At 41.8% G+C, this 26133-nt stretch overlaps 1 protein-coding gene across 6 annotated transcripts in view; it reads right to left on the reverse strand.

Annotated features, from left to right (window-relative positions):
• PRDM15 (PR/SET domain 15) overlaps window positions 1-26133 on the reverse strand; it is a 53311-nt gene that overhangs the window by 21678 nt on the left and 5500 nt on the right. For 2 of the 6 annotated variants that reach the window (XM_008179850.4, XM_065577777.1), the window contains exons 2-10: window positions 20021-20066; window positions 16550-16643; window positions 13691-13844; window positions 10710-10962; window positions 6923-7021; window positions 5724-5948; window positions 3306-3441; window positions 1657-1838; window positions 980-1074 (exon numbers count right to left, since the gene is read on the reverse strand). In XM_008179850.4, coding sequence (XP_008178072.2) covers window positions 980-1074; window positions 1657-1838; window positions 3306-3441; window positions 5724-5948; window positions 6923-7021; window positions 10710-10962; window positions 13691-13844; window positions 16550-16643; window positions 20021-20066 — 1284 coding nt within the window. Of the gene's footprint in view, window positions 1-979; window positions 1075-1656; window positions 1839-3305; window positions 3442-5723; window positions 5949-6922; window positions 7022-10709; window positions 10963-13690; window positions 13845-16549; window positions 16644-20020; window positions 20067-21095; window positions 21283-26133 lie in introns of those variants that run through there. The other 4 variants (XM_065577760.1, XM_065577768.1, XM_024100515.3 and 1 more) reach the window with 4 other exon arrangements.

The following is a 26133-nucleotide window of genomic DNA, read 5'->3' on the forward strand; positions in this document are numbered from 1 at the left end:
CAGGGTGGTTAAACACTGGAATAAATTGCCTAGGGAGGTTGTGGTATCTCCATCTCTGGAGATATTTAAGAGTAGGTTAGATAAATGTCTATCAGGGATGGGCTAGACAGTATTTGGTCCTGCCATGCGGGCAGGGGACTGGACTCGATGACCTCTCGAGGTCCCTTCCAGTCCTAGAATCTATGAATCTATGAATCTACATTTCAGCGCAGAATTTTGACATTTTAAATTTCAAAGAATGACTCCTAATTCTATACTTGCTGCAAAAAATATGGTGCTGTACTTACTGATCTATAAAAGACACATATGTACGTGTGTAGGTGAGAGAGAGTGTGTGTTTTTGGCTACTCTAAGCCCTGCAATGAAGAATTTGATTTAGGAAAAACAAGATGTTTTCTGACTCATAGTCAGGCTCCACAATATTCTTGGCATCAGATGCCAGTAATCTGAGAGTTTAGGGCCTGATCCAAAACTCACTAAAGTTAGTCGAAAGACTGTCATTGCCATTAATGGGTTTTACTCGCATTATGAATTGTATTGCAGTAACATTCAGAGGCCTCAATCAAAGATCAGAGCCCCAATGCAAGTAACGCTGTACATGTACACACACACACCCCCCCACACACACCCACACGACCCTCTCTGCTCTAGGGAGCTCACAGTTTAAACATACAACAAGACACAACAGGTGGCAATAACCAGAGAGGACACGCAAACAAGACAATAGTGAAACAATCCTACTTAGTACAGTGAACAGCAGTCAGAGCACACCTTTAGATCCTGCCCTGAGTCTCCAGCTAGCTCTGATTCAGTGACACTCCCCCTTGTGGTAAGAAATGCCTGAGCACTTTTCCATAGGCAATTCATACCAGGGATCCATTCACACAGGACTGACTTAACACACCCCAATCATCAGCACTGAACTCTCAGCACATTTTCATCTCTCCTCATGAAGAACCATCTGGTTATTTCTACTCACCTCATTCCTGCTGTGTTTATATGAAACATGCTGCTTCAAGCTCTCTTTACGGCTGAACAGCTTTGCACATTCCTCACATTTAAACAGTTTGTCACCTGAGGGATCCATCAAGACAAAACAAAGAGTGAGCGACTGATGTAACCAACTGGGAACTCCATGTGTGATATCTGAACAATTCTATAGGTTGCTCCAAACAAATAGGCTAGCAGTCAGCTGAAACGTGAGCAGCTTCAATCATTAAAAGGATTAATTCATTGATGTTTGAAGTCAGAAGGGACCATTGTGATCAACTAGTCTGATCTCCCGTATAGCACAGGACAGAACTTCCCCAACATAATTCCTGCATTTAGTTCTATATGCCCAATAACCCCTGCTTGAACTAGACCATGTATTTTAGAGAGACAACTAATCTGGATTTAAAGACTCAGAGTGATGGAGAACACATGACACCGTCTCACTGTTGAAAGTCTGTACCTTATTTCCAGTCTCAATTTATCTAGCTTCAACTTCCAGCCATTGGATCTTATCATGCTTTTGTCTGTTTGATTGAGCCCTCTAGTAATTAATGATGGAACCTGTGAAAAACATCTGCATCTCAAATATCTCAGTTCCTCTGCTGAACCCCTGAACTGACTGGAGAGAACCACAGCATAGTAGGGAGCTGAAGGGAAACCCACCATGAGACCGGATGTGCCTGCTGAGGTTGCTGCTGTTCTGGAAGATCTTACTGCAGATGTTGCACTGATATACCCGTTTGTGTTCCCCAAGTTGCTTTATGAGCTTTCGACGTATTCCATGTCTACTGGAGAGAATTAAACTTCTTTTGAGGGACATGGTGTTTTGGTGATGAGCAAACCTACTGGATTAGAGAAAGAAAGGCAGTGAGTGAACAGCATTCCATAGTTAAAAATAAAATAAAAAGTTAAGAGTTCCATCCGCTGACAAAGGCTAGGAGGCTACCTCAGCCTTTAGGGGGAAGTCAGCCTCTTGTTTGGACAATGGTGACTCCTCCTGGCCATATATGAAGAGTAGCTGATCTGTCAGAAGAGAACAGGAGTACTTGTGGCACCTTAGAGACTAACAAATTTATTAGAGCATAAGCTTTCGTGGACTACAGCCCACTTCTTCGGTATGCATCCGAAGAAGTGGGCTGTAGTCCACGAAAGCTTATGCTCTAATAAATTTGTTAGTCTCTAAGGTGCCACAAGTACTCCTGTTCTTTTTGCGGATACAGACTAACACGGCTGCTATTCTGAAACCTGTCAGAAGAGAATTTGCTCCAGTCTCTCTCAGGCAGAAAAACAGTGGCCACCACAGTCAAAGACTGTATGTTCAGGGCTCTCACAGGAACTGCTCTTCATACCCTCCAAAGATATCTCTATGTCATTTTTCACTTAAAAGCTTTATAATCTTCATGCAAGAACCGTACAAAATGAGCATGCGTGGAACCATCAGGAAGCACTGTTCTGTTTCACTGTCTAAATGCCATTCGGCACATGTTTTTGAATGTGTACTTTCTTATTGTCATCTACTTGCTCTGGACTTCAATTTATTTATAGCATTATGAACTAGAATCTTAAAACACCAACGGATCGATCACCTCCAAGTCTCTCAAGAAGCTAGCTTCACTGGAACAAGTTTTTAAATATGTAATTAAATGTACAACAAAGGCCTCTATGAGGTTCTGTAAATTTCATAGACATTTTTCGCCTTTGCTCAAGGTTTATTACAAACCCTGAAATTCGCAGTGATGCAAGAGACGCGATTCACAAGTTACAAATATCAGTGAGAGACAAAATCTCTCCCAGGCAGGTTATTTAAAAATCCATATCTTTAGCACCAACATTCAGTGAGAGTAACATTTAACTTTGCAGCCTCTAATGGGTTTCAAATATCCCACTGTACAAAACTGTAGCAAGATAGAGAAATAATCCTATTGCACTGCACGCTGAGGGTGAAAATCATATCACCAATCTTGCATCACCCATGGCTACAACCCAGCATCATTGCATTGGGCCTGCATGAATCTCCCTTTGTGGCATACAAGGGTGCAGAGACTCCTTGACCAGCTTTTCCACCGGCAGCATGCATGTGTGCACATGCACATACAAGACAGAAGGCTTTGAATGGATATGGCTATGTGTCCAAATTCTCATCAGAGTCATTATATTCTGAAGAAGTCTGTCTAAGTGTATATGGCTCTTATCACTTGCTCCAAATGAGCCCTTCCTCCATGCTAACAGGGGGAAACTACAATGGTGCTTTACAGATGTTAGGAGAGAAGGTTCTACCCCGTTATGAAGAATTGCATCCCACTCTGACTTACTTTGTTACTGAACTGATGTTGTTTGTGGTGCTTGGCAGCTTTCCTAAAACCAGTTCCATAATCCTCTCTTCCGCTGCAGAGGGAAGGGCTGCCTCATCAGGTGGGATCTCTGTTATAATTTCAGCTACTCGATCCACTGTGAATACATTATTATAAAAATACAATATTTGCATGAAGAGTTTTGAACACACGCACACACACACAGGAATAAAACTCAGAATATTTCTGAGGCAGACGTTAACCATTATATTTACTTTGACACACTCTTGATCCAGAAATAAACTGAAATGAAGCTTCAACTCTTGGCATCCGATTGAGTTCAAAATACATAGGACAGTCAAAAATGAAGATTCAAATTCAAGTCCATAATGGGAACCCAACTCAACAACCACCTCCAAGACAAACAAAACCATCTGATTATGTGGGGAGGGCAGTACAGGACTCTTTTGGAACAATTTAGTCTCAGAAGGAACAGAAAAGAAAACATTTCTCTTTCTCCACAGGACTCTTCTTTACATAAGAGAGACCAAGGTCTCCAGACAGATCCATCTATAACAGAGGTGGGCAAACTATGGCCCGCAGGCCACATCTGGTCACGGGACCATCCTGACCAGCCCTTGAGCCCCCAGCCCCTCCCCTGCTGTTCTCCCTCCCCCACAGCCTCACCTCGCCACGCCGCCAGCGCTCTGGCCCACTGCTCCTTCTGGGCAGCGCGGTGGCGTGGCCGCCAGTTCCTGCTGCTCTGAGCGGCATGGTAAGGGGACGGGGAGCGGAGGGGGGTTGGATAAGGGGCGGGGGGGCCCAGGGGAGCGGTCAGGAGACAGGGAGCAGGGGGAGGTTGGATGGGGTGAAGTTCTGGGAGGGAGTGGTCAGGGGAACAGGGGGCGTTGGATAAGTGTGGGAGTCCCAGGGGGTCTGTCAGGAGATGTGGATAGGGGTCAGGGCAGTCAGGGAGCGGAGGGGTGGGGTATTGGTTGGTTAGGGGCAGAAGGTCCCAGGGGGGCGGTCAGGGGACAAGGATCGGGGTGGTTGGATGGGTTGAGGGTTCTGAGGGGGGCAGTCAGGGGGCGAGAAGTGGGAGGGGGACAGACTGTTTGGAGAGGCACAGCCTTCCCTACCCGGCCCTCCATACAGTTGCACAACCCTGATATGGCCCTTGCACCAAAAAGTTTGCCCACCTCGATCTACAATAAGAACAGAAACAAGAGAATTGCCACAGCCTCTAGTCAGCACCAGCAGTGTTCAGGATTCAGATGTTTAGCTGGAAGTAGGCAATTACAGAAAAATCTGCCCATCAGAAATGTTTCTGCCAACAAACTCAAGTTAGAGTTTGGCTTATTCTCCCAGAAACATGGGGGTTTAGCTCCTTTCCAAATTTTGTTTTTATCCGATTTAATGTAACTGTAGATAAGGTGCCACAAGTACTCTTGTTCTTTTTGCGGATACAGACTAACACGGCTGCTACTCTGAAACCTGTAGATATTCTTGTTAGCCACATAAATGTCCAATCTATTTTTTTTTTTTTCTGCTGAGCTAACCGCCTCAGACAAAAACTTTACGCCCATGGAATAGTGTACTGTAAAGGACGAGGAGTCAAGTTTATTTTGCAGACTTAGGTTCACAAGCCACTCCCCCAGGGGAGTACTAAAGCTAGAGCTGTTCACAGTTTGGTGTGCAGAGCATGGACAGCAGGTGCTATGCCCTGTGTGGCTCTGGCACATTCAACAGCTTCACTGATAACACAGGTGTCGTGTAACAGAGTGCCAGACTGTAGCTGAGGCACAGCCAACATGTCTGTCACAGGGGCACAGCCTTGTAAGAACAGTGGTTTCAAGACAGGGCACATGTCAATGAAGGGTTGGCTGACCATGCATTATGTGACGCCCTACTGGAGACAATATAAAGGAAGGCTCCTGGCTCAATCTTGGGAAGATGAGGATCGAGGAAAGATCCTGAGGGAAGTCCCTTCATGGGAGCAAGACAGAAGGCCTAGGGGACAGCCAGGAGAGGCTAGGCAGAAGGATGTGTCCTTTCCCTTCCCAGCTTGCGGAAAGCAAGTTAGGCCTCCATTACCCAGTATTTTGTGCGTCTTTGAGTCTTTCTGCAACTTCTGTTTTACTAAAACCAGTCCTAAAGAAAGGGACTTGGACCTGAACTTGAAAGTTTGGGCGTTCTTTTGGCTGCCCAGTGGTAAATCTGCCCACCAGATTAAACGCAGCTGCTGCAGTGTTTAGCACTGAGGCATCTAGAAAAGACTGACAATCATTTTCTGCAATGACACTAGGGTTTTCTATGTGAACTAAAAAAATCTCCAGGTTTCCCCATTTAGACTCTGAGCTCGGCAGACTTTGCTGAGAATAGATCATTAAGGCGGAAGCATGTTTGGCAACTACTTTTATTAAACCTCTCTCATCTCACCTGCTGGGTCTTTATCTTCAGTGATGACAAGAGGTGTTTCTGCTTTTGCTGCTTTGGGCTTTCTTCCCCTTCGTGGAGTCCTCCTGGAGTCTACGTTGGCACCAGCACCTTCACCAGTCACAGGCTGATCAGCAATGGGAGCCTCTGCAGGCTTCTCTGGAGTTGCATCATTTTGGCTTGTCTGGGGGACTCCTTTGGCTTGTTCCAGGTGACTCAACAGATGTTCTGCAGGCGTGTATGTGGGGGAAACACAGTCATGTAATATGTAGACGGCTCCAGCACCAAAACTTATAATTAGATCTCCTTTACTGAACTGAATCTTGCCTAGATCAAGTATTTCACTGCAGTTAAAACGCCTTTCTAACTAAAAGTACGCTCTCTATTATAAACTAAATTGATCATTGAGATGGATTGAAATTTCAGAGGTTTTAATACTTGTTATTAAATTGGTGAGTGCGTGCTCAGGTCCCCCTTCTGAGCCACTCTGCAGAGGATATGAATTGTTACACACCCCAACTACAGAACCTTGCCTTTTTAGCTCAAGTTGTAGCAGTTCATACTTTTTGCTCTGAAGATTCCTGGTTCAATGCCTGGTGTAACAGCCAAGATGATTACATTATATTTTACTGAACAGACCTACGGCCCACTGATGTACCTCAATGATTTAACAGCGTGCCATTTTTTAAAATGACTTAGTAGCCTAAGTTTCACTGAAAGTCAATGGGACCACCACTGCTAAACCTTTTAGGTGCTCAGAAATTATGCTCAATAGCTATAAACACAAAGTATGAAAATGACAAGTTCCATTAGCTTTTACTTATAGTGTCGTTCAGCTCCAATCACTTTGTTGATAACAACACTGAGCATAAGCCTGTCACTAATTTTGCACCATTTTGCGTATACAATTCCCTATCCTTTGAGAGTCTTAATATTAATCTACCATATGTTATACAAGTGTTTCTTTCATTCCAGATCCAATAATACAAACATTTTATCAGACAGGATGCCTACAGTCAATATCAGTTGCTACTGCAGTTTTACTTGTTACTCCCTTAGGATCGGGGGGGACGGAATCTACAAAAGTGTAATTCATGTTATTGTGAAGCCACCTCCCTGCCCATAATCTGTTGGTTTGGAAGGACAGAACTTCCAGAATATTTCTGGGTATATTTTTTATACGAATTCCGTATTCCCCTTACCTGTCAGTAGCTGAGGTTCCGGGAAAACAGATGAACACACTTTACATGTCCACTGGCTGGACTCCGCTTCAAGGGTCCCAGTACTCTCTGGAGCGCTCACTAGGACATGCCAAAGAGAAATTATTACAAGTTTTTAAAATGAAGACAGCAAACCCTTCAGCAACTTTCTGAGATTTACTATCTTGTTTATCCTGTAAGGAAGTCCCCAGAAGAGCAGATTACAATCAATCAGTCATGAAAGACCCCAGGAGGCAGCTGCTGCTATCTTGGCACTAGTATTGTAGTCTGGTAAAGAACAGGAGGGATAAAAACCACACCTCCTCAGATACTTTAAGATGTACAAAATGCCAGAAATGACACTCAAAGACTAACATTTACTCCATGAGAAGGCTGCAAACAGGACTCTCTCATACCAACATTTAAGGAGACAAAACAGAAACTGGAAAAAAAAACAGGAGAGATTTATGAGGTGGGAGCCTTCCTACGTCTCATCTGAGTTGTAGATTGGATCTCCTTCTCCCTAAATTAAGTGGAGATGAAAGAAACAGTACAAAAAGCACACCTGGAGCAACCAATCTTGGGCACCTTCAAAACCGGAGTTACCCAGCTCTGGACAAACTGGGGACACAGACTGAACAAAGTACTGTCTGAAAAGCATCATGGAAACACTAACATTTGGGTTAAAGCAAATAAGGGTGGTGATAAGGAAATCACATATTTGAACAGTTTAGTGAGCTGGATATTTTGCCAGACGAGCATATTGATGTTTTGCTTAAGCAACTTCCCAGCTCTTACATACAAAGAAAGAAAAGTAGGACGTTATTTTAAGTAACCATGCGACACATAATGCTATTATGGATTTTTCAGGGAAAAGGAAGGTAACAGAATCAGGAAAACTGTTAAATAACTGTGCGCTGTGAACAGAGATTAAGTTCTAAACAGGTCATCTAAGGATCCATCAGGTGGACCTGAGAAATCTAGAACATTCTGCAGATTGTTTAAGATCTCCAAAGTTGAATATTTCACAATCTATTGAAATCCCACAGACTGCCATGTGGGTAGCCAGGAATCCCAAAGGCCATATTCCATTTTGGAAACACATTCCCATTTCCAACACAGAATATTGCAGAAGCTTAATTCCATGAAAATGTCTTGAGTCTTATATTTTGTCCCAATTGTGGATGAAAAATTTTCTGAAAATTTAAAATTTCTCACAGAACTGAATTTCAGTTTCCTGTCCAGCTCTACATTCTGGCAATAACAGTACTGGAACTAACAAAGGGGGGATGTTCTGGTGGAGTGTTTTACACTTCTGCAACCAAGAAAATGACATCTTTAATGTTAATATGTAAAAGTTAGTGTAACTACTTTTCAAAGAACAATCCCAGATGATCTCTTTTTGATCTGGATTCCAGGTTCATGAATGTACCCTGATTTGGGTTTTTAGTGTGGCAATTTCTAAAAGTTTAATGCTTTTTAAAAATTTTCTTTGCCCCAGTTACCAAAGATTAGATTTCTTTTTTCTGCTTCATGCCTATGGGAAGTGGGAGCCAATCTTTATAACACATTTAGGTTTTCCAAATGATCTGTTCTTTATCAATATTATCCACCTGGCTTACAAGTTTAAGATTTTTAACTACATCCTTCTACTTTAAGCAACACAAGATTCAGGGGTAACCACTGTTCTTGCCATCTCCAAAATGGCGTTGCTCTCACTCTGCTATATCTTTTTGGTTTTCTTCCTGTCTTCTACCACATTTCAGATATTATGTCTTCCAAAAAGAAAAAAAAAAAAAAGAGGTAATATGAAAAAAAACAAATTAAAAACAGTCAGTGGCATTTAGGATAAGAAACATTTGCTTGAAAAAGTTTCCATGTCCCTTCACTCCCTTTTTTATCTTCAGTGGATTTTTAGGCACAACACCTGGGAAGGGAAAATCCATAGACTTAAATTCTCTCCCCATTAACTATCAAAGATGGATTAAGCGCTTACATATTTACTGTATGTCACATAATCATGATGTTTCCATCACCGCAGAAACACTGGGCACTGAGCAGCTCCTTTGCTCCATCCAGATCTGCCCTTCAACTGTCACTATTGGCTCCATACAGCACAGACAGGAACAGAGGATGAAATATTTTATTTACCTGCAAAGTCAGCTACAGGCACACTGGACTTCTTGATTTTTTTAAGAGACAAGACTGCACTGGGAGGCTTTGAAGAGATTTTGTTCCCTTCCTTGTCGCATTCCATCACTACTAAGCATATATCTGCGGTGAAGGAAAAAATAGTTCCTTTTTCTTATTTTCCCAATATCTGACTGGTATCCTTGCTGTGGTGCCAGTGTGACATATGTGGGTGCTGCAGGCTATGCCACCCAGCAGGTCTTCGACAACTTACTCTGCGAGAGAGCCTAATCAAGGCAAAACATTACGTATGCCTGAATTCTGCAGAATAGCTTCCAGTTTAGAATCCGGGATACAGCGGCATCGCACAGCAGAAGGTGTGCACTCAGGATGCAAACACATGGATTTCACTGTGTATGGATATACTACCTTACAGAGGTATGTACGGTCTCCATATTTTCATTCGACAACAAAGATCACTAACACTATATAAGCCACCAATGCTTGGAAGTCATTTGGAAGGGATTAACCTACAAATGTATATATTCATTCCAATATTTAGCACAGACTTGAAGCTTGATCTAAGCTAATCAGAAAACTTGAACAGAGGATATTTGATTTAATCTCGCAACACATTCACAAGATTAACCAACCCTGGTGCTTGTTTGCGCCAAAAAAAACAACCAAACAAAAGGTAGGCTTTCAATTTACACCACTGAGAAACATCTTGGGGGACCAAAACTACTTTGCCAGAATGACCTAAATACCAATCAGCTTTACGGCACTTCAGATTGCCTGCTGCACTGTCAAGAACACAAAGTTACCAAGCACACTGATGGTGCTGGCACATCACTAAGCAATCGTGGCTACATTCATAATCCTGGAAATTTCTCTCAGCCCAGGAACCACACTGTACATTAAAGTATTCTCAATTAAACAGCAACAATAACACTAGAAGTGTTTTTTTTGGTTGCAGAAATGTAAAGGTAAAAGAGAATTAAGGAGGAAATGATTATTATTTATATTACCATAGCACAAAGCATAGAAGCTTTAACATCAATTTAAAGAACTCTACCAAAGCTGTCTACCTGCCTTTGCAGAAACTCGAGTAATCATGAGGAACAAAAGCTCAGTCTGAACTCATCTCCTTGCTTCACAGGGCTCTACACAAGACTTCTGAAGGTGTATGTAATTGCTCCCAATTGTACAACACTCAATGGCAAGGACAGAAAGCTTCATTGCAATTAAAAGAAAAGAAGACTGCTTCTCAGGTGATCTATTTATGTGTTTGCACTGTGCCGACATTTGAATTTCTTTGGGAAGAGACTGGAAAGCTCTTCCATGAAGAAACGTTTTGATGAAATTACTGATTCTGCAGCTAACGACCATTCCTCCAGTCTTGGGTCTCAAACTGCTGCAGAACCAATTAGGACATGCATCTTTTTTTAAAGACTCAGATACCTCTTGGTGCAGAACTTAGGCTTCTTTCTTGTAGGGCAGAAATGCATCTGAGAGTCCAATTTTTTTACACAATTTACAAATTCGGGGCCAGATCCTCCAAGGTACTGAGCACCCTCAACTGCCACTGAGCTCAGGGGGAGGATCAGCACCTAGTTGGACTGGGCCCTCAGGGAAGAAGAAAAAGGCTCCCAAAACGTACCATTGGCAATACTAGTGACCTGCTTCAGCACTGGCTTTTCCATTTTTTTGGCGTAAAAAGCTGCATACCACACTCGCAGCTCAGTTCCTGGTGGGATGTCCCGGGAGGTGGTGAAGTAAATATCATTGTCATGCTGGAAGGCAGTCAGGTTCTGGTGTTCATATTCAGTGGCTGCTCTCACCATCATCATCCAATTACAGTCATCTTCGTTAGAGGTATCAAAATAAACCAGAGGCCCATCCTTCTGGAAAACCTGTGAGCCACCCATACAAACAAATGCATATATATACAAACATAATAAATAATAAAATTAGGGCTGTCAAGCAATTAAAAAAATTAATCGGGATTAATTGTGCAATTAAAAAAATAATTGCAATTAATCGCACTGTTAAACAATAATAGAATACCATTTATTTAAATAAATGTGATGTTTTCTACATTTCCAAATATATTGATTTCAATTACAACACACAAAGTGTACAGTGCTTACTTTATATTTATTTTTGATTACAAATATTTGCACTGTAAAAAAAAAATATATTTTTCAATTCACCTAATACAAGTACTGTAGTGCAATCTCTCTTTATCATGAAAGTTGAACTTACAAATGTAGAATTATGCACAAAAAATAACTGCATTCAAAAAACAATGTAAAACTTCAGAGCCTACAAGTCCACTCAGTCCTACTTCTTGTTCAGCCAATTGCTCAGACAAACAAGTTTGTTTATATTTGCAGGAGATAATGCTGCCCTCTTCTTGTTTACGTCACTTGAAAGTGAGAATAGGCGTTCGCATCGCACTGCTGTAACTGGCAATGCAAGATATTCAGTGCCACATGCGCTAAAGATTCATATATCCCTTCATGCTTCAACCACCATTCCAGAGGACATGCATCCATGTTGATGACGGGTTCTGCTTGATAACGATGCAAAGCAGTGCGGACCGACGCATGTTCATTTTCATCATCTGAGTCAGATGCCACCTGCATAAGGTTGGTTTTCTTTTTTGGGGGTTCAAGTTCTGTAGTTTCTGCATCAGAGTGTTGGTCTTTTAAGACTTTTGGAAGCATGCTCCACACCTTGACCCTCTCAGATTTTGGAAGGCACTTCAGATTCTTAAACTCTGGGTCGAGTACTGTAACTATCTTTAGAAATCTCACATTGGTACCTTCTTTGCATTTTGTCAAATCTGCAGTGAAAGTGCTCTTAAAATGAACAACATGTGCTGGGTCATCATCCGAGACTGCTATAACATGAAATATATGGCAGAATGCAGGTAAAACAGCAGGAGACAGACAATTCTCCCCCAAGGAGTTCACTAATTTAATTAACACATTTTTTTAACGAGCATCATCAGCATAGAAGCATGTCCTCTGGAATGGTGGGCGAAGCATGAAGGGGTGTACGAATGTTCAGCATATCTGTCACGTAAATACCTTGCAATGCCAGCTACAAAAGTGCCATGCGAATGCCTGTTCTCACTTTCTGGTGACACTGTAAATAAGAAGCAGGCAGCATTATCTCCTGTAAATGTAAACAAACTTGTTCTCTGAGCATGGCTGAATAACAAGCAGGACTGAGTGGACTTGTAGGCTCTAAAGTTTTACATTGTTTTGTTTTTGAGCTCAGTTATGTAATAAAAGAAATCTACATTTGTAAGTTTCACTTTCACAATGAAGGGAACGCATTATAGTACTTGTATGAGATGAATTGAAAAATACTATTTCTTTTGTTTATCATTTTTACAATGCAAATATTTGTAATAAAAATAATATAAAGCGAGCACTGTCAACTTTGTATACTGTGTTGTAATTGAAATCAATACATTTAAAAATGTAGACAAAAATCCAAAATACTTAATAAATTTCAATTGGTATTCTATTGTTTAAGAGTGCGACTAAACTGCGATTAATCGTGATTAATTTTTTTGAGTTAATTGCATGAGTTAACTGTGATTAATTGACAGCCCTATAACACATTATTGTTATTAATAATAAATAAGTGTGTATTTAGTGCCTTGCTGGTGCCTTTCATCCATGGGTCTGAAAACGCTTTAGAAACAAAGCAAGCCTCAACACTCCTGCAAGGTACGCGTCACATATGCTTTCAGACGTGTAAACTGAGGCACAAAGACTTGCACAAGGTCAAACAGAAAGCTAGTGGCAAAGTGGGAGAAGATCCCAGGGAGTTCTGACTCAAAGTAAGCTGCTTTAGCCTCTAGATCACAATTCCTCCCTCAAAACAGAAATGTCATTTAACTTGTTTACCTATTAAGGGTAAGGGAAAAGAATCCTGAACACTTATTACCCTTGAATTTGGTTTCTAGATCTTTATTGCTGAATCAGATATTACTGCGAAGGGAAGACTGGATTGAAACACCCAAAGTAGTTTTTCACTGGAACTTTTCAAGGGGAGAGAATGAAACAAAAATGACATAGACATAGAATATCGGGGTCGGAAGGGACCTCAGGAGGTCATCTAGTCCAACCCCCTGCTCAAAGCAGGACTAATCCCCAGACAGATTTTTGCCCTAGATCCCTAAATGGCCCCCTCAAGGATTGAACTCACAACCCTGAGTTTAGCAGGCCAATGCTCAAACCACTGAGCTATCCCTCCCCTCCACAAGGTCACACAGAAAGCTAGTGGCAAAGTGGGAGAAGATCCCAGGAGTTCTTCCCAGTGGGAGAAGATCCCAGTGAGAAAGAAACAAACTTTTCTTCTGGATGTTATGTAAACAGCACCACCACATCTTATGTTCTTGTCAAGGCAAAAGCGTACTGGCTTTTGTGACTACCTATTAGAGAAGTGGGATCAAATCGAACCCTTCATTAAAAATACCTGGAGCACCCGACAGTTCAATAACTGACTCCAAGTTTTGCGGCTTGAACCCGTCTCTACTTATCAGCTTCTTTACATCATCTGTAGGTGATGACCTTAAAACTAACTTCATGTCAGTATCATTTCGCTGGTGCCATACTGTACCTTCAGTGGAAACGCTGACTCCTTTTCCAATTTGGCAACTCTCTTGGATTCAAATGGGCCAAACTGGGTACGTTTGACAAGCTGCGTCACTGCAAATACTCCTTCAGTCCCATCTTCTAGTTGTCTGATCTCCAGATTGGAAGGAAGGGATGACCTATTGAAAACAAAAATGAGAGAATCTAAATACCATGTAAAGTAGCTGTGCAGAACACAATTCTTGCAATGTCCAAAAGAAATCAGCACCCATTTCTCAATGCTGCAATGACAGGAAGTTGTTATGCTGAATAAAACTAGTTTCCATTGGAATTTTAAAAAAACAAACAAACAATGGAAACATTTCTACTGAGCTTCAATTCTATAAAAGCTGATTTTTAAAATAATTTATTTTTTGGTCCAAATCTGAGCCCTTTTCAAAGATCACTTGCTTTCAAGATATTTTCCTCTTTAATCAGAATCTTTCCCATCTCTGATGTCAAATCCTGTCTCCTTTCTAAATCCAGAGGTTAGCAGTAGCTTTCCTTCAGATTATAGGTGCCTTGGTCATTGGTGCCTCACCATTTTTCCAAATCTGTTTTTAAGGGGAACCGTATCCAAATGTGACACACATTTGAAAATAACTTCCTGTGACGAGAGCCGCCATGCAGTTTAGGTAATAGTTGTATGGGAACTTGATGTAAAAGATTGTAAACCATTCTCCATTGTTCTTCAATACTGGTGTAACAAACAGAAGAAAAATATGTTGGTGTAAGAAGCCTAAGCATGCATTTATATTCAAGTGTTGCAGCCACGCCCAGTAAATCTGTTTTCCTATTTAACTTATTGTGGCCCAAACTTTAGGCATAGAAATGGGGAGGAAGGACTGTATTTTTCTATACTATCCCCCTTCCAGCCCCTCATGAATGCCCCCAGTGAGAGCTGCGCTGAAAGGGCTTTGTAGAAGGGTAAGGAAAACAGACCAGGGACGGGCTGCTCTCCACAATACCATCCCTTCCTTTGGGCTCAGATTTCCTCATGCAAATCCGGGCAGCAAATAATACCGCTAGTGCTGTCATTGCCTTCCACTGAGCAGCGCTCCTCACCTGCAGGGGGACTGAGGCAATGGCAACTCAGCTTCAGTAACAGCTGTGTTACAAGAAAGAAAAGCCAGCGAGTTCCTTTCCCTCGATGCTCCCAAGTTCTCCACATGTGTGGGGTTGGCATGGGGCAGAGCCTCCAAATCCATGCACCTCTTCCTCCTCAATAACTCACCTCAGAAGGGAGGGATGGGGTAATTCAAAGTTTCTCCCCCCATGTGTTTTCCTACTGGAGGAGTGATTTGACCCCGTGCATTTATAGAACTGTAACCTTCAAAAAGTTATGCTGGCTAGTCAAATTTGGCCCAAATATAAGTTTTATAAAAGCAAGTTGTTACAAAGCCTATGCTCAAGGGAAATGGTTTCCAAACATTTTTAAAATTCCAATTAAGTCAAGTTTATAAAAAGACAAACGTCCCCCTGCATTGTTAGCTACGCAACTTTTCAACACCGCTCTAGTGCATGAGAACCTGAGAATGAAATTGGCTAGAAACCAACTATAAACAAAGGTGAATCTGACCAGTCTATTTTCACTGTCAAGGCTGAGAGAAATACAGAAAGTAAACCAATTAAACTTTTAGTGAAAAGCAAAGGAGAGTTTTAAAAGCAGTTTTAATATCCTAAGAGATCATGTTGTTATAAGAGAGGAAAGGACATTTGTTAGAATGGTGATCTTGTGGTTAAGTCACTGGACTGGTACTTAAGAGATCTGTGTTCCAGTCCCAGCTCTGCTGCAGACTTCCCATTTGACCTTAGGCAAGTCAATCTCGCTCAGCCTCAGCTCCCCAAATGTAAACCAGGGATAGCAATATTTCTCCCACCCGTTGCCTATCTTGTTTATTTAGGCTGTAAGCTCTTCAGGACAGGGACCATCTCTTCTTATAATACATTTGTACAGCGACATCAGTTGGGTTATCTAAGCATTACTGTCATTGCTGGTGATATGAGGGGGGTGTTCATCCACCAGAGGCGCTATGAAGAAGAGAAAGTTGATATGGACAGTTTAGCTCTCAATGAGTCAGTTTGGTACTGATCAAACATTCACTGCATTGCCCCCATGCTATACGTTAGAGATCAGTATCCTTCTCTGATTTCCTGTGTTCCTACCATGTGTCTACAGCCATTATAAGCAAAAAAATCAAACATTCTACATCAGAATATAAACATTTAATGCTTCAATATAAAGTTTACTCCTCAATTTTGTTTTATCTTATTCCTAAATCTATATTTAATTTGTTATTTTCTTTTGGGGAGCATAAATATTTCTGCTATTGTATTATAGACCTAGATTTACTGACAAAACTGGGATTGATGATCACTCTTTAGAAGATTTACAAAGATGGAAAAGTCCCCAAGTTTTGCTTCTCACAGTAGAGGAATTACAGAGGCAGTGCAAAGCTGTGTAACTCTTATTAACGCCACTGGGAAATTCCCATGAACCATTTTGAAATTTGAAAATGTAGTGCAGCACAGGTCAGGAGGAGGAACGGGATAAATGTCAAAGATTTTCAACCAATATAGGAAACAAGTCACCACCACAACTGGTACTATCTGACTCCTTTGTTGGCAATCTCTGAGAGTTGCCAAGGAATGCATAAACAGACTCTCTTAGGCCTTGTTTCAGCAAATCATTTAAGCATGTGCTTCGATTCTTTGTTTACTTGAGGCTGCATCTATTTTGCCGAGAGAGGACTTCATTTTTCAGCTGCCAGTCTGGCACCTTTCACAAAGACGAAATTCTCTTTAGAAAACAAACAAGCCATATAGTCATGCTAAAGTTACTTACCTTGCCCTGCTCAACACAAAGGAGTCTTTGACTGTCACCACGGGGCCCAGCTCAGGACACTCCGAATCATGGTACTGACCACAATCCTCGCACCCTGTAAGTAAACAGCACATAGAGCTGCAAGGTAAATGCTGTCCTCAGGCAGTGCTCTCTCAGTCAGCAGCCAGACAGAAAATTCGAATACTGAACTAATGACATACAATAAAGTAGTAAATTTGACTGCACCCCAAAGGATATACACAATTGACTCAAAGGTATCATTCAACATATACCTAGGACTACCAGAAGACACTTTAAAAATGTAAATATTTTCCTAAAGAGAATATTTGCTAAACAAAACTCTAGTAAATATTTTGTTTAAAGGCAGGAGGATTTAAAACAACCACTGCGCTACTCTCTCTCGGCTAAAAAAAATCACTATTCTGTTCACTGGAGCCAGGGGTTTAAAATGCATAGTCAAAATCTGATGGGCTCTCAGAGACTCTGGGTAGCAAGCTCTGCCCACAGTTGTACCTATGCAACCCTCCCTTGCATGTGTATGGTGGGGGGGAAATCCGGCACTATGGCAACAGCTCTTCTGGACCTCTGGTCCCTTTCCAATGTAATCTGGCAATTCTTTATTATAGGACAAAATAATACAAGCTTTCAGTTCCCCTAATCTGACTTTTATTTTAAAATACTGTAAGTTATCCAGGGATAACGGGATCCCAAGAAACAACCTTTAGCCCTGGATAATGATAAAGTAAGAGTCAATTTAGGACTAGTTGAAATAAACATTTCTGTCATAAAGAGTTGTCAAAATGTTACTGTGAAGCCAGTTGATTGGATAGGGACAAGAAGTCATCACAGAGGGGATATTCCCCAGCTGCCAAATTCAAGTCAAACATGGGGAACCTGGAGGACTTCAGTAAGGTTGCCCAAGTATATTATTACATACCTGTTTGTAAATTAATGTGATACAGAATATAATTCCAGACTGTAGCTAGTGAGAAAGAACACCTTGCTTTTACAATGGGAAACTAAACTCTCACCAGCAGTTTTCATGCCTGTGAAACTTACATAGCACTTCCTTAAAGGATTTGCTGTAGCTGAAGCTTTCATTTAATGATCAGCATTCAAATTAAGAGTGCCTGAAACGTGTGCAAAGATAGCACACACCGTACAGCCTGGGCTCTCCACATTTCTTATTGTCTAGCACTATTTAGGAGTACAAGAAGCATATATCATTTTTGTTCATCCACTAGAGGATTAAAGATCATCGAAGTGGGGAACTCTAGTGTTTTCTGACATATGTCTCTGAAGTCTACAGAATCTGTACAGGATGCCTCATACCAGACCCTCCCCTGAATCGGAGTGCTCACCATATGTGATACTTAAGGGCTTACGACCACAGAAGAAATACAAAGTCAGACACAAAGAGATAAACCGTAGATTTCTCTAAGGGGAGTGTATGCAGTTGGGCTTTAGCGGTGAAGATGCCTTTTAAAATTGAGTTTATGGTAGAAGAATAACTCTAATCAATACATATTTTAAAAGTACAAACCTTAATATATTTTGCATTTATATAGTGCTTTTTATTCAAGGATCTCAGAGCACTCTGCAAACAACTAAATCTTAGTGACATATGAGGTGGGTATTACATCCATTTTGCAACTGGGTAAACTTTGGCACAGTCACTGGGAGAGTTATGAACAGAACACATGAAGTCTGCTTCCAATTCCCAGCTCTAACCACTAGACTACAACGCCCTCCACTGCATATTCCTATTCCCTAATGACAGCTCAATCCTGCTCCCACTGAATTCCAAGACAGAATTCCCTGCTCCCACTGAAGTCGAAGTACGGGACTTTACGTGCATCTTTTCAGACACACGTGCTTAGTTTGCTGGCAGAAAGGAAAAAGTGTCATTGCTGTTGGCACTGCAAAGTCATCATAATTGCTGAAGAGCACCACATGTTATGTTTGGCCTCAGGTTTACCCACACGACTGTCAACCCTTATTTCTGGTGATGCTGCATGGAACAGAAAGAGACAGCCACAATTGTCAGGCCCCAGACTGAGCAGTAAGAGCTGGCATTTTAGAAACAAGCTGTCTGGCTTATAAACTGAGGTAACTGGATATGAAACTCACTGATGGTCAGTAACTATGGAAGCCCACAATGTCAGATCTAGAAATTCACTTTTCTGAAACAGAAGCGGCCCTTAAATTCTGTGGAAAAATCTCACATAGGAGGCAAGAAACTTCATGAATTCATCCATCTTGTCCCATCTGGGGTTGGGGGAGGAGGGTTGTTTGACATACACCATCTGTGGAACTGGCAAGATAACTGGCCCCCCGAAACCCATAGAGATCAGAGCCTTTATCTCTGCTTCCTAGACCTCTCCAGTTTCTACAGCTCTTCTGAGGAGGGGCAGGGGAAGAAGGCTCCCTCTGGAGTTGAACAATCCAAATAAGACTATATCAACTGAATCAGCATTACTGTTTGGGGGGGGAGGGGTGGAACCCCAGCAAATTTTGAAAAGTGAGAAGATGTCCCAGTCAGTCCCGTCCTGACCTTTGGAGCCCCAACCCTGAAGTGCACCTACAGGGACTGTGAGGGGAAGGGACTATGACACATACCATCAAGGCAGCACTCTCTGCTCTTGATCTCCCCACACCAGATAGATCAAGGTCTCGTCCACTTATGTAAGTGCAGCTCATTGGTGAGTGTGTGTTCCAGTTCCAGTTCCACAAATGTGCCATATCCACAGAGGATGCAACACTGTCACAGCCCCCACTAGAGAGTCTTGACTCTTTAGCCCAGCTGTAGCAGTTCAAGCTTTTAACTCTGGAGCTCCTCGGTTCCTTCCCCAGTGTGTCACTCAAGGTGGCAGCAGTCACCTAACCTAAAGGAAACTATTCAGCCACGGATGACCGTTAGGCTTTTAGGATATGACTACATTGCAGTTAGACACCCACGGTTGGCCCATGCCAGCTGACGGGCTCATGGGGCTCAGGCTAAGGGGCTGTTTAGTTGCGGTGTAGACGTTCGCGCTCCAGCTGAGCCACAGCTCTGGGACCCTCCCATCTTGCAGGGTCCTAGAGCCTGGGTCCAACCCTGAGCCCAAACATCTGTCCTGCAGTTAAAGAGCCCTTAGCCTGAATCCCGTGAGCCTGAGACAGCTGGCATGAGCCAGTCACAGGTGTCTAATTGCAATGCAGACATACCCTTAGTCTCTTGGAGGCTAGCAATTAATAAACTGAGCTATTAATTCATATCTAGCCATTTCTTGCATTTCCCAACAAAAAATTGAGAATTTGTATTCTTAACTTTAGTGCGATTCCCTCCACACTGCCATTAACTATTTAGATTTCCCTTAAATAATCCCCTTTGGGAAAACAATATAAGAGTAAGTTGGTCTGAGCTTTAAAATTAATGCTCTGTAAATACACGTCACATTATGACTCCATCATTATTCTTCTAGTACTTACAAATAAACATGGTCTCATCGCTGCCATCTTCTGCCATTTTTGAAACCTGTCAAAATACAAAAGGAGAAAACTGAGCATAATGTAAATGCTCCTTCCTGACACAGTTCTAATGTGCAGATCTAATGAAAGAGTTACCTACTGAGTGATAATATTAACTGACCCAATGTGTGTGCAAAGAGATTACTGAACCCTAGCACAGTATATCATTCATAGAATGTAAAACGCAAATTAAAGTGGTTAATGATCCACTAATGTCTCTATTAAGGGTGATGTCAGGTGCCTTGCAAGACCCCTCCTATGATAAATATCATGCTTTTCCTAACCACTCTGTTCATGCAGGTTTTTTTTTAATGAAAAGAACGAAAATACATTACTTCAATCCTTAATCCTTATACAATCATTTATGAACAAACAGTTCACAGCAGTTCATGCACTATCACACCTTTACAAGCAGGCACATAAACACAATGCAACTTTTTCTTTTATTATCAAGTATTTTTTCCCTTCCACGTAACGGCTCACTATGAATAGACACCCACTAAACAATGTGGGATTTTTATTCCATTTCACTATAAACTGACCTTCTCTCTGAGTTTACTCTAAGTGCATTCCACTGTACATTATAACAGCACCTGTTAGTAATGTGTCAGCTAAGGCAAGGTTCACAGAAAAGGGGACAGAAATGTTTTAAGTGTGCATCAACTATTCAGGAACTCATACCCTCTATTATCTAGGGCAGGGGTCGGCAACCTTTCAGAAGTGGTGTGCAGTCTTCATTTATTCAATCTAATTTAAGGTTTCGCGTGCCAGTCATACATTTTAATGTTTTTAGAAGGTCTCTTTCTATAAGTCTATAACATATAACTAAACTATTGTTGTATGTAAAGTAAATAAAGTTTTTAAAATGTTTAAGAAGCTTCATTTAAAATTAAATTAAAATGCAGACCCCCCTGGATGGGTGTCCAAGACCCAGGCAGTGTGAGTGCCACTGAAAATCAGTTCGCGCGCTGCCTTCGGCGCACGTGCCATAGGTTGCCTACCCCAGATCTAGACAGTACAGCACATGGTACATAACCTCACACAATGAGCTCAGATCCCACACAACTCTCAGCCATAAAGTGTCAAGTTGAGCATGAAGTAGAAGACTCATTTCTCAATGCCTTTGCTTCACAAGCCTGAAATGAGGTCTGCCAGCTTTGGTGTGGTGCACAGTCACGTCACATCATTCCGCCCTCCACCTGCAAATACCGTTCTTCTGAGCCAAGACAAGAAGACATTCTGAAAATGACAAGAATCCGTAATGCCAGTCCTCTGTTCCCTAAGAAGATTGGAGAGAGCAAGCAGAATGGAGAAATGCTGCAATGTGAATCCCAATGCTCAAGTTATGATGCTGGGTTTTTTGGTCATGGGTCAGAGAGCTAAGGAGCCGGGATTCTAAAAACGGCAACCCCAGCTGTGGAAGGCTGATTTTATTTGATTTATTTTTGGTATTACAGAACAACAAAGGAAAATCTCTATTTGAGAGAGGAGAGTTACTTCTTTGATACGCACCAACCACAAGCTCGGGTTAAATTTTGGTGGCTGTAAATCACGTATGCCTTTGCACATCTGATCCAGAGAGGTAGCGTGCTTTGATGGAGTGGATGCAGTATTATTATTACTGGAAGCCCCAGTCATGGATCAGGATCCCACGGTGGTAGACGCAGTACAAACGCAGAACAAAAGACAGTCCCTACCTCAGAGAGCTTACAATCTAAGTACTGGGAGTTAGGAAACGCACAATCTAGTCCAAGCTCTGCCACTGACTTGTGTGATTGTACTTACTCAAGTCACCTGACCTCTACGCAAACAAGTTTCCCCTCACCAGTGAATGAGGCTAAGAACCCGTACCCTCACTTCTAAAGCACTTCGAGTGTTAACGGATGAAAATCATTGGATAATTGCTTCTCACTGATGTCTAAATAACCTAAACTGTCAATGGTCGGTTGTTATAACTGGGCCCTATATTTTGTTAGTGATTATCTGGGGCTCACAGCAAAAAAATGGGCAAGCACAAACAAGGTCAGGAAGATCATTTCTCTCCCAGCTCCGAGAGGTCATTCTGGTCCTGTAGTGACATATCCAGAGGCATAAGAGAGAGAAGCAGAACCCCCAAACAAGGGACAGACTATTCCCAGAGCTATAGTGGGAGAGGAGGAGGCAAAATGATCAGCAGAAGAACTAAGGAAGGAGAGAAAGAGGCTGGATGTATTTGAGAGAGGATAAATGCAGTAGAATGAGAGATTAAAACTGCAAACGGAGGGAGGAGGAGGAAAGACTAAAGACACACCCAGCAGATGGTGATAAACAGCAAAGCTAGTCTGATCTGAGATTCGAAAGGTCTTCATGCTGCCATAGGAAACACTCACCAAAGATACATCTAGCACAGCAGTCACCCAGGATCATTGTAGAGGCAGAGACCCCCCTTGACAATGGAAACACTGTCCCTTCTTGTACAAACCAGATTTCTTAAAAATTCATGCTTCATGCACTTTGCCTGTCCAGCAAACAGAAATATCCAAGAACTATCTCACAGTCACCAGCACTTGCTTCTGAATGGAGCAATAGTCATTCTGGGTGATGGCTCCTAAAATGCGCATAGGATAAGCATGCAAGCTCCGTCAGCGCAGACAAATAAACAGTGACAAGTTTTTTAAGTGCTTGTACATAAATGCTAGAAGTCTAAATAAAAAGATGGGTGAACTAGAGTGCCTTATGTTAAAGGAGGATATTGATATAATAGGCATCACAGAAACCTGGTGGAGTGAGGACAATCAATGGGACACAATCATTCCGGGTACAAAATATATTGGAAGGACAGAACAGGTCGTGCAGGGTGGGGGTGGAGGGAGTGGCACTATATGTGAAAGAAAATGTAGAATCAAATGAAGTAAAAATCTTAACTGAATCCACATGTTCCATAGAATCTCTATGGATAGTAATTCCGTGCTCTAATAAGAATATAATAGTAGGGATCTATTATTGACCATCTAACCAGGACAGTGATAGTGACTATGAAATGCTAGGGGAGATTAGAGAGGCTGCCAAAATAAAGAACTCAATAATAGTGGGAGATCTCAATTATCCCCATATTGACTGGGTACATGTCACCTCAGGACGGAATGAAGAGACAAAATTTCTCGATACTTTAAATGACTGCTTCTTGGAGCAGCTGGTACAGGAACTCACAAGGGGAGAGGCAATTCTCGATCTAGTCCTGAGTGGAGCGCAGGATCTGGTCCAAGAGGTAACCATAACAGGACCGCTTGGAAATAGTGACCATAATATAACAACATTTAACATTCCTGTGGTGGGAAGAACATCTCAACAGCCCAACTCTCTGGCATTTAAATTTCAGAAAGGGGAACTATGCAAAAATTAGGAGGTTAGTTAAACAGAAATTAAAAGGTACAGTGACTAGAGTGAAATCTCTGCAAGCTGCATGGACACTTTTCAAAGACACCATAATAGAGGCCCAACTTTAATGTATGCCCCAAATTAAAAAACACAGTAAAAGAATTAAAAAAGAGCCACCATGGCTTAACCATGAAAAAGAAGCAGTGAGAGATAAAAAGGCATCTTTTAAAAAGTGGAAGTCAAATCCGAATGAGGTAAATAGAAAGGAGCATAAACACTGCCAAATTAAGTGTAAAAACGTAATAAGAAAAGCCAAAAAAAGGAGGTTGAAGAACAGCTAGCCAAAAGCTCAAAAGGTAATAAAATGTTTTTTAAGTACATCAGAAGCAGGAAGCCTGCTAAATGACCAGTGGTGCCCCTGGACGATCGAGATACAAAAGGAGCACTTAAAGACGACAAAGTAATTGCGGAGAAACTAAATGAATTCTTTGCTTCAGTCTAGATAGATAGGAAGATAACTAATGTAACACCAATATTTAAAAAGGGCTCCAGAGGTGATCCTGGCAATTACAGACCAGTAAGTCTAGCATCAGTACCGAGCAAATTAATTGAAACAATAGTAAAGAATAAAATTGTCAGACACATAGAAGAACATAAATTGTTGGGCAAAAGTCAACATGGTTTCTGTAAAGGGAAATCGTGTCTTACGTAAATTAAGTTGTCATGGGATAAGAGGGAAGATCCTTTCATGGACTGAGAATTGGTTAAAAGACAGGGAACAAACGGTAGGAATAAATGGCAAATTCTCAGAATGGAGAGGGGTAACTAGTGGTGTTCCCCAAGGGTCAGTCCTAGGACCAATCCTATTCAACTTATTCATAAATGATCTGGAGAAAGGGTAAACAGTGAGGCGGCAAAGTTTGCAGACAATACTAACCTGCTCAAGATAGTTAAGACCAAAGCAGACTGTGAAGAATTTCAAAAAGATCTCACAAAACTAAGTGACTGGGCAACAAAATGGCAAATGAAATTTAATGTGGATAAATGGAAAGTAATGCACATTGGAAAAAATAACCCCAACTATACATACAATATGATGGGGGCTAATTTAGCTACAACTAATCAGGAAAGAGATCTTGGAGTCATCGTGGATAGTTCTTTGAACACGTCCACGCAGTGTGCAGCGGCAGTCAAAAAGCGAACAGGATGTTAGGAATCATTAAAAAAGGGATAGAGAATAAGACGGAGAATATATCTTATTGCCCTTATATAAATCCATGGTACGCCCTCATCTCAAATACTGCGTACAGATGTGGTCTCCTCATCTCAAAAAAGATATACTGGCATTAGAAAAGGTTCAGAGAAGGGCAACTAAAATGATCAGGGGGTTGGAATGGGTCCCATATGAGGAGAGATTAAAGAGGCTAGGACTTTTCAGCTTGGAAAAGAGGAGACTAAAGAGGGATAGGATAGAAGTATATAAAATCATGAGTGGTGTGGAGAAAGTGAATAAGGAAAAGTTATTTACTTGTTCTCATACTACAAGAACTAGGGGCCACCAAATGAAATTAATGGGCAGCAGGTTTAAAACAAATAAAAGGAAGTTCTTCTTCACACAGCGCACAGTCAATCTGTGGAACTCCTTGCCTGAGGAGGTTGTGAAGGCTATGACTATAACAGGGTTTAAAACAGAACTAGATAAATTCATGGAGGTTAAGTCCAGTAATGGCTATTAGCCAGGATGGGTAAGGAATGGTGTCCCTAGCCTCTGTTTGTCAGAGGGTGGAGATGGATGGCAGGAGAGAGATCACTCGATCATTATCTGTTAGGTTCACTCCCTCTTGAGGCACCTGGCATTGGCCACTGTCGGCAGACAGGATACTGGGCTGGATGGACCTTTGGTCTGACCCAGTATGGCCATTCTTATCAACAGCCCTACCATGTAAGTGAGATCAACTCATGCTCAACTCTTTCTATTGAGCCTCAGGGATATTTTTAAGACTTCCCTGTAATTCACACTCCTAGCACAACAGCCCAAGCTGCAGACTTGCCAGTATCACATATATGTACCAGAAAGCAATATCGGATATTTCCCCTACAGCTCTCAGCCGTATTGATGATCACTGAAACACAGGGTCAGCTCTGCACAGAGATACTAAACATGTTCTTCCTCCTTCTAAAATCAAGAAGCTATTTCCGATCAATTAGGCACAACACTGTTTCCTTACCAAGTGGATCTGAGCTAACAATCCACTGGGCAAGTTCCATAGCAAGAAAGAGGACAAGGTGGGCCGCTATTGTCCAGTCACTTGGACTCCTCCTGGATCTGTCCTCCAGGGAACATCCCCCTGGGACGATAGTCTGGATATCCACAGTCTCCTTATGAATTCCACCAGACACCACTTCCAACCATTGTCACTCATTCAAGCTTTAATGAAATGTGCTTCCAGTACAGTGGTTCTCAACCCACGGTCCAATCAGCACACAGCTGCAGCCCATGTGACATCCTCAGGGCCATACAGATAGTATATATATTGTGTGGATGCAGCCCACATAACGCACAGAGAGCTGCATATGTAGCCCACAATGGTAAACAGGTTGAGAACTACTGTTCTAGTGTAAAAGAGCCCATACAGCTTCTCCCTAGTGTATTCAGTGCTGACTATGACTGTGACACTTGTGGAATTCTAGGTTATACATAGTCTGTGCCCTTGCAA

The sequence above is a fragment of the Chrysemys picta genome, chromosome 1, assembly GCF_011386835.1.
Source record: "Chrysemys picta bellii isolate R12L10 chromosome 1, ASM1138683v2, whole genome shotgun sequence".
Classification (NCBI taxonomy): domain Eukaryota; kingdom Metazoa; phylum Chordata; order Testudines; family Emydidae; genus Chrysemys; species Chrysemys picta.